General features: G+C 42.0%; 1 protein-coding gene across 1 annotated transcript in view; it reads left to right on the top strand.

The window, feature by feature from the left end:
- Window positions 1–3129: 3129 nt before the first annotated feature.
- LOC307263711 (RNA-binding motif, single-stranded-interacting protein 3-like) overlaps window positions 3130–13628 on the top strand; it is a gene marked incomplete at its 3' end in the record, with an annotated part of 279795 nt that continues 269296 nt past the window's right edge. The window contains exons 1-2 of the mRNA XM_080044933.1: window positions 3130–3214; window positions 7540–7725. Of these exons, the coding sequence (XP_079901059.1) occupies window positions 7546–7725 (180 nt within the window). The 5' untranslated portion in view covers window positions 3130–3214; window positions 7540–7545. The remainder of the gene's footprint in view (window positions 3215–7539; window positions 7726–13628) is intronic.

The following is a 13628-nucleotide window of genomic DNA, read 5'->3' as shown; positions in this document are numbered from 1 at the left end:
GGCTGGCCCTGAAGGAAAACAATTACCAGAGAAGCAGAAACAACAATACCCAGAAAAAACATCTGCTTGTGCCAACTGGGGTCCACTGACATGCCTGACTGTGTGTCCCTGCTGGCTAACATATAGGGGACACATTGCCTGCCTGGATACGCCGATGCGCCACGATTCTAGAGGGCCTGGTTCTCCGTTCGCCTGCCGATCCACCTGCCTCTCTGCCTTCTCTGGCAATGGCAGCTCTGCTATAACAGATGAGAGGCCGCCTGGCAGAGCAGTTGTTCGTTTGGGTAAATGCTGCCCAAAGAGCTCACAATAATAATATAGAGCAAAGAAAGTCTAAAAATACCGGAACATTGCTGAATGAACATGTTAGATTATTACACACACACACACACACACACACACACACACACACACACACACACACACACACACACACACACACACACACACACACACACACACACACACACATACACACACACACACACACACACACATACTTGCCAATATACGTATGTATATGTATTGTAATATCTTCACAAATCCAAACTGAGGTAGCTGTAACGTACCTTGTTCTCCTGAGTGTTTATTTAGTTTATGTTGCCACCTTGTGGCCATCACGGAGGTTTACTGTCTGATAATGTTTCTACAGTTAGTCCCTTCTGTCTAGGCCCTCTAACCTTTGGGGTTAGAATCCCACTGTAAATCAGAGGGGTCAGAAGATAATTTAAGGGATAAGAATGGGGGTAAAAAAACAAAACATTTAAAATACTGGATACATGCCCCCTATTTTAGCTTCCTACAAATCCTACAAGTTAAACAAACTGAAAAAGAAAGGTCAAATTCATTATATTCCAATCTTGGGTTGGAATATAATAGATTTAACTGTAAAAAGCACACACTTATTTTGACGCAAACCAAAATATATTTTCCAAGCGGTCTCAATCAGCTCAATGAAGGAATCACTATACTACATTTTGCAGGTTACACAATAAACCTATTTTCACCGAACAATTGCACTGCCTGTTCCTGCATCCTATTACTAGCATGGCATCACCTCATCTCGAGCTTTCGATGCTCTCTCATACTGTAGAGATATCAATGATAGATAGTTTGGTAGCTCAATGGTGTTTGGTTGTGCACATGATACACATTTTTGCAGTGATAATATGTCAGCACTTAATTTAGGATAGCATTTGTCTTTTGCTTATATTGCTTATCATCTAAATATTAAGGCAAGACAAATGTTTTCAATTGCCCCGTCATTGTTGAATCTAAAACATATAATAACACTTGTCTAATGGTAAATATATAGGCTATGACACATTGAACCACACCATTTTTTTTCACTTTGTTGCACACATGCTCTATCATAGATATAGGCTAGGCTAGGGCCTACATGTGCTGTCCCCTTTTCTAATAAGACTATAAAGAGGTGATAATGCATAAAGCATTTTAGGCCTACAGTAGCCTATTAAAGGGTAAATGTAGGCTAGTCTTTCTAACAATATGACAAACATTTATATTCTTGCTTTAGCTCAATAATAACATTTTGTTCACGGTGACTTTCAAGATGATGAAAAATAGCAATTTTTCCTAACCTAGACAGATACAACATTGTGTTTATGGGCAGTGTGAGGCATGAAAGTATAGCCTACCCTAAATGTGTTTGCTTTCATAATACCTAGGGGGCAAAACCCCTTTTTTTTAAAAAACAGACATGGAGCGTTGTAAAAGGTTGTTCACCAGAAATGATATCCAGGACCTTCCACGATCACAACCTGGGTGGACAACCTGGTCAACTAGCTGCTGGAAAGCTACAGGGGGCCGACATAGAGCAAATCAGAACCACTGTTTAAGTGAATGGAGGTGGGCTAATAGGGAATTTTTTAAACTTATAGATATCATTATGAAACTTTGCAAGTTGATTACTGACATTAAAACAACAACTTTTTGTATTACAGTATTTTCCAAAAAGTTTGAATAAATATGAAAAATCATCAATATCTTACTAATGATGCGTACATTTGCATATCTGCAAAGCCCCAAAATCTAGATGTTGGACAAAAGCAGAGTCAATTTGTTTTTAAATTTTGAAAACAAAACAAGTGTCCAACTGCCTGAAGCTTTTTCTAATCACAGCTCAAATTTGATCAATAACCCATAGAAAATTAATTTTTTACACTGTTTTTTCCAAGTGGAATGTCTAGCCGTTTCCTAAAATACCAACTGGAGACTCCAAAAGGACACTTTTGGTCCATGGCACATGAAATGTAACTGTGTAAAAACTATATTTTCTATGGGTTATTGATCAAATTTGAACTGTGATTAGGAAAGGCTTCAGGCAGTTGGACACTTGTTTTGTTTTCAAAATTTTAAAACAAATTGACTTTGTTTTCTTCCAACATCTAGATTTTGGGGGTTTGCAGATATGCAAATGTACGCATCATTAGTAAGATATTGATGATTTTTCATATTTATTTAAACATTTTGGAAAATACTGTAATACAAAAAGTTTTTGTTTTAATGTCAGTAATCAACTGGCAAAGTTTCATAATGATATCTATAAGTTCAAAAAATTCCCCATTAGCCCATCCCCATTCACCCCCATTCACTTAAACAGTGGTTCTGATTTGCTATGTCGGCCCGCTGTATCTTTCCAGCAGCTAGTTGACCAGGTTGTCCACCCAGGTTGTGATCGTGGAAGGTCCTAGATGTCATTTTTGGTGAACAACCTTTTACAACGCTCCATGTCCATAAAATCACTTTGCCCCCTGGGTATAACCTGCAGCAACTAACTTCTTGTCCTCAAGGATACACAATCTGTCGTGTAGCACCTGAAGGCACCATTTCTTGCTCCGTGCAGTAGCCGGGAGGCGGGAGGAGGGAGAGGGAGGAAGGAGGGTTTATTTGGTGACAGCTCGCGGGGACACGCCCGCGTGCCCTGACAGTGACAGCAGCAGGTTGTGCAGCTTTGACACCGTTCACTGTCTCCTCAGCGGTGACAGAAGTGTCTCGAGCTGCCTCTTTTTTTTTCTTTCTGACGGAGTTACTTCTCGCACAACTAAATGAACCGGTTGCCTGTTGTTCTACCCCAGGCTGCCGTGGCTTTCCGCGTCAGAGCAACAACAGAGATGTAAAGCAAGTTGTACTACCGCATCTTCTTCCTCTTGATATGCTTCTGACATAACGAGGAGCCCGAGAAGTGACAGAGGTATTTAGGCATTCTTTTGCGACTTGTTTATGTTGGTGTGCCGGTGTGCCTCCGCCGCCATACGCTTTTCAAGCTACCGTAATGACACTGACAAAGTCGCCCTGTCAGCGGCGACAACCACACGTTATGAGGTGTAGAAGTCGCTGAAAACCGGGAAAACTTCGATAATATGTTGCTGGAGTTATTTCTATTAGTGTGTAGAGTGAAATACCTACCAATTGTTACCTGCAGCTTCATTTAGCTATGAGGGTGAATCGAATGCAAAGCAGGCGGATGCACATTAGCAATGTCAGGAAGGATGTTTCTCTTAACACAAGTGTTAAGATAAGTTTATAAACTAGTGTTGAACTAGTCCTGGTATACGCTACACATAGGCTACATTTATATGTTTATATTATACCGACAGATAACATATCATAGCATTCAGAGTTTTTAATAGTCTCAATTGGTGGCTAATGCACCTTATTTTCTACCAGGGTGATAATGCTGGCGGGAACACTGCTTACGCCACGGGACGCACAGGTGCGTACACTGTAATGTCTCGCGGCTGTCAGTGCATAAATAAAATGTTTAGTGACAAAGAAGAAGAAGCTCTTTCCGGACATGAATTCATGAAACAACTCATCTCAAAAGAGGGAGCGACCAACAAACCTCATCATTTATGAATGGCCCCAGGATTTTGATCTGTCCCTCGATCAACTTTTTGTTTGTCTCTGCTTTATTGGTCGGGGACTTTGAAAACCCTGTGCACTTGCCAATGATATAGTTATTATATAGTTTTAGTTGATTTTAATGTAGGTTTCTCAATATAATCTGTCTGAGACAGATGTGAGGTCAGAGGTCAGGGTCATCTGCAGTAGTTTACAGGACCATGGAGCATGTTTTCTGCAGTTTCTGGGTTAAAGAGGGTTTCTTCTTTGGGAATGAACCTGAATGTATTGTACAGTGAGTGGCAAGAACAGTTTAGCTTAAAAATACTTTTTTGCACCACATACATTTTGACCTGTGCACATGTAAGAATGCCTTTTGTTACCGATGCCTCGGTTCCATCAAGTAGGCTAACCCAGTAAACTGTGACAGGATTTACATGGACTACAGCCTTATATGAATTAGACTTGAGCTGTTTCCTGCTCTGTCAAAATCTCAGTGCAAATAAGGTATATTATTGGTAAAAGAAATTCATGAAAAAATAAATCTCTGGGGGCTTATGTTCCTATATCGGGAGAGGGATCATCTTATATTAAAATAAAGACATATTGCTGTGCCACAGTAGTTCCTTGTTCCAGTGATAGATGAGTTCTGAACTTGAAGTAGATATTTTCAATGCTGACAAAAATAGTGCATCGGTAAGATAACTCTTTTGTAGAGTCTTGGCATAAGTAGTAGGGGAGAACGGGGTAATCTGAGCCACTTTTTACATTTGCTCCCCTCTAAGCGAGCTAAAATGATTTATCACTCAAATTTACACATTTCCCTTTAATTCAGGATGTTTCCTAGAAATGGGCATTAGCAGAATTTTTCAAGACAAAGGGCAGTGAAAATATGATTGTTTTAAAAAAACTTGTCATGTGGCTCACTTTATTATTATTATTATTATTATTATTATTATTATTATTATTATTATTATTATTATTATTATTATTATTATTATTATTATTATTATTATTATTATTATTATTATTATTATTTCGGACAATTCCACACAATACACAATTATCTCTTTCACATCATACATCATACTTTGTGTTGTCCGAAGGGTGAAGGAAGAAGCCAAAGGCTTATCAGGTCCCGGCCCCAATTTCATCAGATTCAGATTCAGATACACAGATACACATTTACTGTTACAGAAAAATAAAAAAATGCAATTTTGTTTTTGTTTTTGATGATTTTGCAAATTTTTTTTTGTTAAGCAGCTGCAGTCCAATACACAGTCAATTTCCATTCTCATTATTCATTGACCTTGCACAACTGACATGCTTTCCATTTTCCCAATGAATTTTAATTACTCATTGTTATCCTCTCTTTCCACTGTAGCCATTTTTACGATGTCTCCTTTGATATCAGCGATGTCTCCTTTGATATCGTGGCCTTTTCAATTTCTTATCTGGTAGTCTAAACACATCTGCAAAAGTATTCAAACCCATACAAGTCTGTCTGCTGACCTCTATTATTCGCAAACTGCAACTCCCTGTGACATCTTCATCAAGTTCATTCCATAGTTTAATACCCTTTACAGAAATAGAAAATTATTTAAGTGTGGTCCGTATATTTTTCTCAGTGGATTTTCATTTTCTTCTTAAATCATGTGAAACTCCTCTTTCTTCAAACATTACTTGTAAACTGACAGGAAGGCTTTTTTTTGAAGCCTTGTAAATCATTTGTACGGTGTGGTAATTTACCACGTCACGTAATTTGAGAATTCTACCTTCAATAAAGAAGTTATTAGTGTGTGCCCTGTAATTGGCTTGGTATATAATTCTTATTGCCTTTTTTTGAAGAATCTCCAAGGGGTGCAATTTACCTTTGTAAGTGTTTCCCCACACCTCGGCACAGTAATAAAGATGTGGGGAAACTAAACTCCAGTATAATACAAGTAAGGCCTTTTGATTGAAAAAATGTTGTGCTTTCCAAAGTATAGAAATACTCCTGGCTATTTTGCCCCTAAGATGGCTAACTTGTGGTTTCCAACTTAATTTATCATCAATTATTACCCCTAGGACTTTGTGTTGCTTGACCCTTTCAATATCTATCCCATTTACCTGGATTTTCACGGAAACATCTGCTGCTCTCCTACCAAACTTCATAAATTTAGTTTTTTCTAAATTTAGTGATAACTTATTTCGGTTTAACCACCCATGTAACTTAGTCAATTCAATGTTTACAATCTCAACCATATTATTCAGATCTTTCCCTGAATAGAAGATGTTCGTGTCGTTAGCAAATAAAATTTGTGTCGTCAGCAAATACATTTTTTACCCCAGCTGTGGGGTAAACTGAGACATACCAGAAAAATCAAGGTGGTAAACTGATCCACTTACTTTTTCCACTCTGAAACTACCATAACAACACATATTGTAACACACACATTCCAGAACTAATGTTGGACTAGTAAAAGAATGATGGGGTTTGGTCAATTAAGCAAAGCAAATTTTCTAAACACTTGAAAGTAACTCTGAACAAAATCAAATACAACATATTATAATTCAAAAGGTTTGAATAAGATTCAAATGAAACCAGATAGAACCAGTTAGATTAGAACACAGTCTGGGGGTCAGAACACAGGACACTTAGAGCGAGCTTGTGTCTGGGGGTCAAAGCATAGGAAAATCAGAACCAGCGAGAACATCCTGGGACTCAGAACACAGGAGAAGACCCAACTGGATTATAACATCAGCCTGTCATACTCTACAACTTGGCCTACTCTACATTCCAGCCCTGAAGGTTACAGGGAAAGATGAGAAGGTGCTCTTTCCATGTGGTTGCCCCAGGTCGTCCTCCTGGTGTATTTCCTTGGCATGATGGCTTTTCTACAATGTGTATGACATTAAAATAAAACATATGTCATGTAATATTAAAATATGTTTGAGACTAAACTTAACTTGTGCCTCACAGTATTTGGCTCACTTTCCCCCACCACCACAATTTGAGAAAAATCTACCTCTCTTAGCATTTCAGGCTAATCTTTAGCTAATATAATCACATGGTTTTTATATGTTGGTAGTTCATCAACACGTATGATAGAAGTTTTTCTACGTGAATACATTTGCTTTGGCACAACAGTTGATTAAGTTGACAGCAAGAAAATTTACTTTTATATGCAAAATACCTAGTTTGGTGAAAAAAACATGCTTACCACAGCACCATGCGGTCCTCTCTTTCAGGGCCATGGGGAAATGAGAGGGGCTTGAAAACATATATCTCACATGACCACAAATGTTTTCCGTTGCCTAGAAAAAGGGGGTGGCTCACGTTACCCGATGCCTCAGATTCCCCCGTTTTCCCCTACTTTGCACAGCAACGCTTAATGTAACATTACGAGATAAAGACTCATATAAAAGTGTTTTTAACTGTTGCTGCATCTCGTTTATCATCTCATAATATATAATCTTACACTCTGGCGAAAGTTCAGCCAACATTATCTTCTTATAACCTCCTGCACTCATTAATACCTTAGTGGAAACCAGCGTTTAAAGAAGTACGCGTTGATCAGTGTGTATTTGGGAGAGAGAGATAATTTGTAAATCCCTTGTGTACAGTCCATTTAGTCTAATGCATTTCTTTTGTTCTTCTCCTCCATCTTGGTCTTCCTTCTCAATGCACTGCAGGGAAAGATGGAGGTCGAGAGTGGTGTTGATCAGCCGGAGCCCTGTCCTCCAGACTCCCCTCCTAGGTCAGGGGCCAGTCAGCAGAATGAATTGGACAACAGAGAGACGGACACGGTTGGCACCAGGCCTTCCACTGACAACCACAATAAGGATGTGCAGCCAGCAAGCCAGAAAGACGACAAAAAAGTAAGTCCCAGACTCCCGTTGACTAAACGCAAAGCTGCAGTAGTGTTTGTGTGTGAGTGTGATTGCCCACGCACACTCTTATTTCTTCTCTGTGTTATACCTTGGAGTGCCGAAAAGCCAAGTTACAATGCAGTTTGAGTTTTTTATGTTGTGAAGTTGTGCGCTAATCATTGGGAACTGCAGATATAAGTGTGCGTAATCCAGTGCTGGATAATTGTTTATTAAGTACGGGCCCGAAAGAATGAGGGCCCGTAATTATTACTTCTCCACCGTACTTAATAAGTATGGTGGAGAAGTAATAATTACGGGCCCTCATTCTTTCGGGAATTTCCGCTAGGGGGCGCTGTTATGAAGTCCCGACTGAAAGAACTTTGAGAGGCCACGCCCCGCACACCGTAACTCCAATTGACTTGAAATTTCTCACACAGGTGATGTTAGGGTGCTCTACAAAAAAGCCTCTGGGACCATAAAAATTCTTCTGGGAATATTTCCCGCTAATTAGCATAAAGTGAAAAACAGCGTGTTATCCACAACTTTCTGAAATTTGACTGTATCAACACCAAATTTCTCGTGAAGCCCCGGGGGACTACAATAAACATACCCGTAAAAGATTAGTAGGACAACTTGAAAAACATGGCCGCCATTGACCAAATAGTTTACGCAGGGGCGGGGCTTAATAACACGTTGGCCATAACTCCTTAACCATAGGTCCTATCATCATCAAACTTGCTGGGTATGTGCAGAAGTCATGTGGTAGCATGTCCCTCGAAGCTTATCGCGATTAACCCATAGGGGGCGCCACAGGGGTGGGGCCTATCCACAAATTGGCCATAACTCCTTAACCATAGGTCCTATCATCATCAAACTTGCTGGGTGTGTGCAGAAGTCATGTGGTAGCATGTCCCTCGAAGTTTATCGCGATTAACCCATAGGGGGCGCCACAGGGGCAGGGCCTATCCACAAATTGGCCATAACTCCTTAACCATAGGTCCTATCATCATCAAACTTGCTGGGTATGTGCAGAAGTCATGTGGTAGCATGTCCCTCGCAGCTTATCGCGATTAACCCATAGGGGGCGCCACAGGGGCGGGGCCTATCCACAAATTGGTCATAACTCCTTAACCATAGGTCCTATCATCATCAAACTTGCTGGGTATGTGCAGAAGTCATGTGGTAGCATGTCCCTTCACCACATTAGGCTCCTCCCCTTTACCAAATCAGGCTCCTCCCCTTTACCACATTAGGTCCCTCCCCTTTACCAAATTATGCCCCTCCCCTTTACCACATTAAGCTCCTCCCCTTTACCAAATTAGACTCCTCCCCTTTATCACAGTAAGCTCCTCCCCTTTACCAAATTAGGCTCCTCCCCTCTACCAAATTAGGCCCCTCCCCTTTACCAAATTAGGCTCCTCCCCTTTACCAAATTAGGCCACTCCCCTTTACCGAATTAGGCTCCTCCCCTTTACCGAATTAGGCTCCTCCCCTTTACCACATTAAGCCCCTCCCCTTTACCAAATTAGGCCCCTCCCCTGTACCACACTAAGCCCCCCCCTTTACCAAATTAGGCCCCTCCCCTTTACCTTGTTAGGCCCCTCCCCTTTACCAAATTAGGCTCCTCCCCTTTACCAAATTAGACCCCTCCCCTTTACCAAATTAGGCTCCTCCCCTCTACCAAATTAGGCTCCTCCCCTTTACCACATTAGGTCCCTCCCCTTTACCAAATTAGGCCACTCCCCTTTACCGAATTAGGCCCATCCCCTTTACCGAAGTAGGCTCCTCCCCTTTACCACATTAAGCTCCTCCCCTTTACCAAATTAGGCCCCTCCCCTGTACCACATTAGGCTCCTCCCCTTTACCAAATTAGGCCCCTCCCCTTTACCGAATCAGGCCCCTCCCCTTTACCAAATTAGGCTCCTCCCCTTTACCACATTAAGCTCCTCCCCTTTACCAAATTAGGCCCCTCCCCTGTACCACATTAAGCTCCTCCCCTTTACCAAATTAGGCCCCTCCCCTTTACCAAAATAGACCCCTCCCCTTTACCAAATTAGGCCCCTCCCCTATTAACTACCAAATTAGACCCCTCCCCTTAACAAAATGAGGCCACCAAATTAGGCTCCTCCCCTTTACCAAATTAGGCCCCATCCTCTTTACCAAATTAGGCTCCTCCCATTTACCAAATTAGGCTCCTCCCCTTTACCACATTAGGCTCCTCCCCTTTACCACATTAGGCCTCCCCTTTACCTAATTAGTCCCCTCCCCTTTACCAAATTAGGCTCCTCCCCTTTACCAAATTAGGCGCCATCCTCTTTACCAAATTAGGCTCCTCCCATTTACCAAATTAGGCTCCTCCCCTTTACCACATTAGGCTCCTCCCCTTTGCCACATTAGGCCCCTCCCCTCTACCAAATTAGGCTCCTCCCATTTACCAAATTAGGCTCCTCTCCTTTACCAAATTAGGCTCCTCCTCTTTACCACATTAGACTCCTCCCCTTTACCACATTAGACTCCTCTCCTTTACCAAATTAGGCTCCTCCCCTTTACCAAATTAGGCTCCCCCCCTTTACCAAATTAGGCTCCCCCCCTTTACCACTTTACGCTCCTCCCCTTTACCAAACTCCTTAACCATAGGTCCTATCATCATCAAACTTGCTGGGTATGTGCAGAAGTCATGTGGTAGCATGTTGTATACACAGCATCAGGGGACGGCCACAACTCGGGACTGGAGTTCGGAAAGAAGCGGCGGTTCGTAGAAGCGTTTTGGCCCGGCCGACGGCCGGGGCGCCGCCGAAGCGGGGATTGGCGGCCTGCGCAGGGCTGCCCGTACTTTCAAAATCTCCGCGGGATTTTCTAGTTAAGTACGGGCACTCAATGTATTGAGGGCCCGTAATTATTACTCTCCACCATACTTATTCTGACTTCTGACTTCTGACTTCTTCTTATTCTGCCTCAAATTTCTAGCTGCTTCTCCTCCCACACCGTTACACGCAGACATGCAAAAATTTCACACAACGTGCGTCCCCACCCCCCGGGGTGTGCTATTATACAGTTTTTCCCATTTCCGCTATGGGGGCGCTGTTATGAAGTCCCGACTGAAAGAACTTTGAGAGGCCACGCCCCGCACGCCGTAACTCCGATTGACTTGAAATTTCTCACACAGGTGTGTGTTAGGGTGCTCTACAAAAAAGCCTCTGGGACCATAACATTTCTTCAGGGAATATTTCCCGCTAATTAGCATAAAGTGAAAAACAGCGTGTTATCCACAACTTTCTGCAATTTGACTGTATCAACACCACATTTCTCGTGAAGCCCCGGGGGACTACAATAAACATACCCGTAAAAGATTAGTAGGACAACTTGAAAAACATGGCCGCCACTGACCAAAAAGTTTACGCAGGGGCGGGGCTTAATAACACGTTGGCCATAACTTCTTAACCATAGGTCCTATCGTCATCAAACTTGCTGGGTATGTGCGGAAGTCATGTGGTAGCATGTCCATAGAAGCTTATCGAGGTTAACCCATAGGGGGCGCCACAAATGTCACCCGACTCCGATTGACTTGAAATTGATTACACTTGTACAGCTCATGGTGCTCTACAATATAGCCTCTCGGACAATAGGGGTCAGCCATGATTATTTTTTTCGCCGCCATTGCCCAAAAAGTTTACGAAGGGGCGGGGCCTATACACAAATTGGCCATAACTCCTTAACCATAGGTCCTATCATCATCAAACTTGCTGGGTATGTGCAGAAGTCATGTGGTAGCATGTCCCTCTAAGCTTATCGAGATTAACCCATAGGGGGCGCCACAAATGTCACCCGACTCCGATTCACTTGAAATTGATTACACTTGTACAGCTCATGGTGCTCTACAATATAGAGTTATAAGTTTGAGAGGCCACGCCCCGCACACCGTAAGTCCGATTGACTTGAAATTTCTCACACAGGTGTATGTTAGGGTGCTCTACAAAAAAGCCTCTGGGACCATGAAAGTCAACCTGGAAATATTTCCCGCTAATTAGCATAAACTGAAAAACAGGGTTTTAACCACAAGTTTGTCAAGTTTTATTCTATCAACACCAAATGTCTCACGAAGCCCCGGGGGACTATGACACACGTCTCCGAAAAATATTAGTAGGATAGCTTCAAAAACATGGCGGTCATTGACCAAAACGTTTTACTCAGGGGCGGGGCATATCAACAAATTGGCCATAACTCATTGACCATAGGTCCTATCATCATGAAACTTGCAGGATGTGTGCAGAAGACATGTGGTAGCGTGGCCCTCTAAGCTTGTCGAGGTTAACCCATAGGGGGCGCCACAAATGCGAAAAACGTAATTCACCAATGCACTGTTTGCCAGGCCACGCCCCTTTCCCCCTGACTCCGATCGACTTATCATTTGTCAGACATGTACAGCTCATGGGTCTCCACGATAAAGCCTCTCGGACCACAGGGGTCGGCCGTGACTTTTTTTCTTCCCCGATTTACACGGGCGGCCCGTACTTTCAAAATCTCCGCGGGATTTCTAGTTTGTTGTTGCAATAAAAAGTTAAACTGTCTGTAAGGTACTTCTGGTCTTTGGCTTCAGCAGTTTCAAAGGAAGTAGGAAACACGTTGTTATGTTCCCATGGACACCGTTCAGCACATGCTTCAAACCACAGCTATGATATGCACATTTAGACTTACATACCTAAGTGTATTTAAGTCTCCACGTAGGCAGTTGAAGAATACTGATAGAGAAAAAAAAACATATCAGCCCTCTGCCATCTTGGAGCCCTCTTCACATCCCAGAGTGACAGTAAAACCCTCGCTGGCTCTCCTCAATCTCAGGGACGTCAATCATGCTTCTTTGGCAGGAGCCAGAATTTCTCTCCGTCAATCAGCCCGAGAGGCTGCGTATAGGCCTCGCAGCAGGGACCAGATAGCAGCAGAATAAACAGAACAGATAGAGCAAAACGTTCTCTAGATGACTGAACTGACTGCTACTGGCAGCTGTGAATGGGAGGCTTGTCACGGCTTGCTGTATCAATTTTGATTCCTTTGAGCATACTTTGAGCAAAGAGTAATCGACATCGACCTTTAAGGGTCCTCATCGTGGGAAGGTAAAGGGCTTTCTGAGGTATTGGGATGCATGGCAGCAGCTTGTCAAAGCAGGAGGCGTTTACTGGCGAAGAATGTACTGTTGCTTATAATTCCTGGAGTAGCATAATCCTTTACAGAGTATAAGAGAGGCCCACCCAAAAATGTATCTTATTTTGTATGGTATTAATGTTTTTTCGATTAAACATCTACATGTGCAGATTAAGAAATGCTGCTTCATTCGTGAACTAATATATACAATACTTCCTTAATGTTGATAATAGTATAGGTTGTAGCAATGCAAATAAGACTGTGAGTTGTAAAGAACCAATGGCCGCTTTGGATACTACACTGAGACTGTCTGGTAATAATTGTTGTAAAAGCAAATGCTTCTCAATTCTGCCTTTATTCAGATATTGTTACCGGTGATGTGTAATCAACCTTACTGTAACCATTCAAAGTAAAGTAGAAAGGAGTTTACATTTTATTTTTCTTAATATTATTATTTCATAGAAATACTAAATGAATTGGTTCCATTAATTGGCTTGAAAAGGTTTTATCAAACATCAGGGTTACACTTTTAAAAGCTTGTCTGCTCTGCTGGTATAGTCTACTGATGCATCTGTGCATCACTTGCCTTTCCTTGCTTCCAATAAAAGCTGTCACGATGAATGATGCAGCTGCAGAAGATTGAGTACAGTGTTTACGTTGAACAGAGGCATTTCTCTGTCTTTGTTATTGCCACAATGAGAAGCAAGAGGCCTTTTCACTTTTTGTATTTTACTAGCTAACAGTCGCGACATCAAACATTGTTTATTTCTTTA

Source organism: Ammodytes marinus (genome assembly GCF_949987685.1).
Source record: "Ammodytes marinus genome assembly, chromosome: 17".
In the NCBI taxonomy this organism is placed as follows: domain Eukaryota; kingdom Metazoa; phylum Chordata; class Actinopteri; order Uranoscopiformes; family Ammodytidae; genus Ammodytes; species Ammodytes marinus.
The sequence above is the reverse complement of the archived record's forward strand: the minus strand, read 5'-3'. Positions and strand labels throughout refer to the sequence as shown.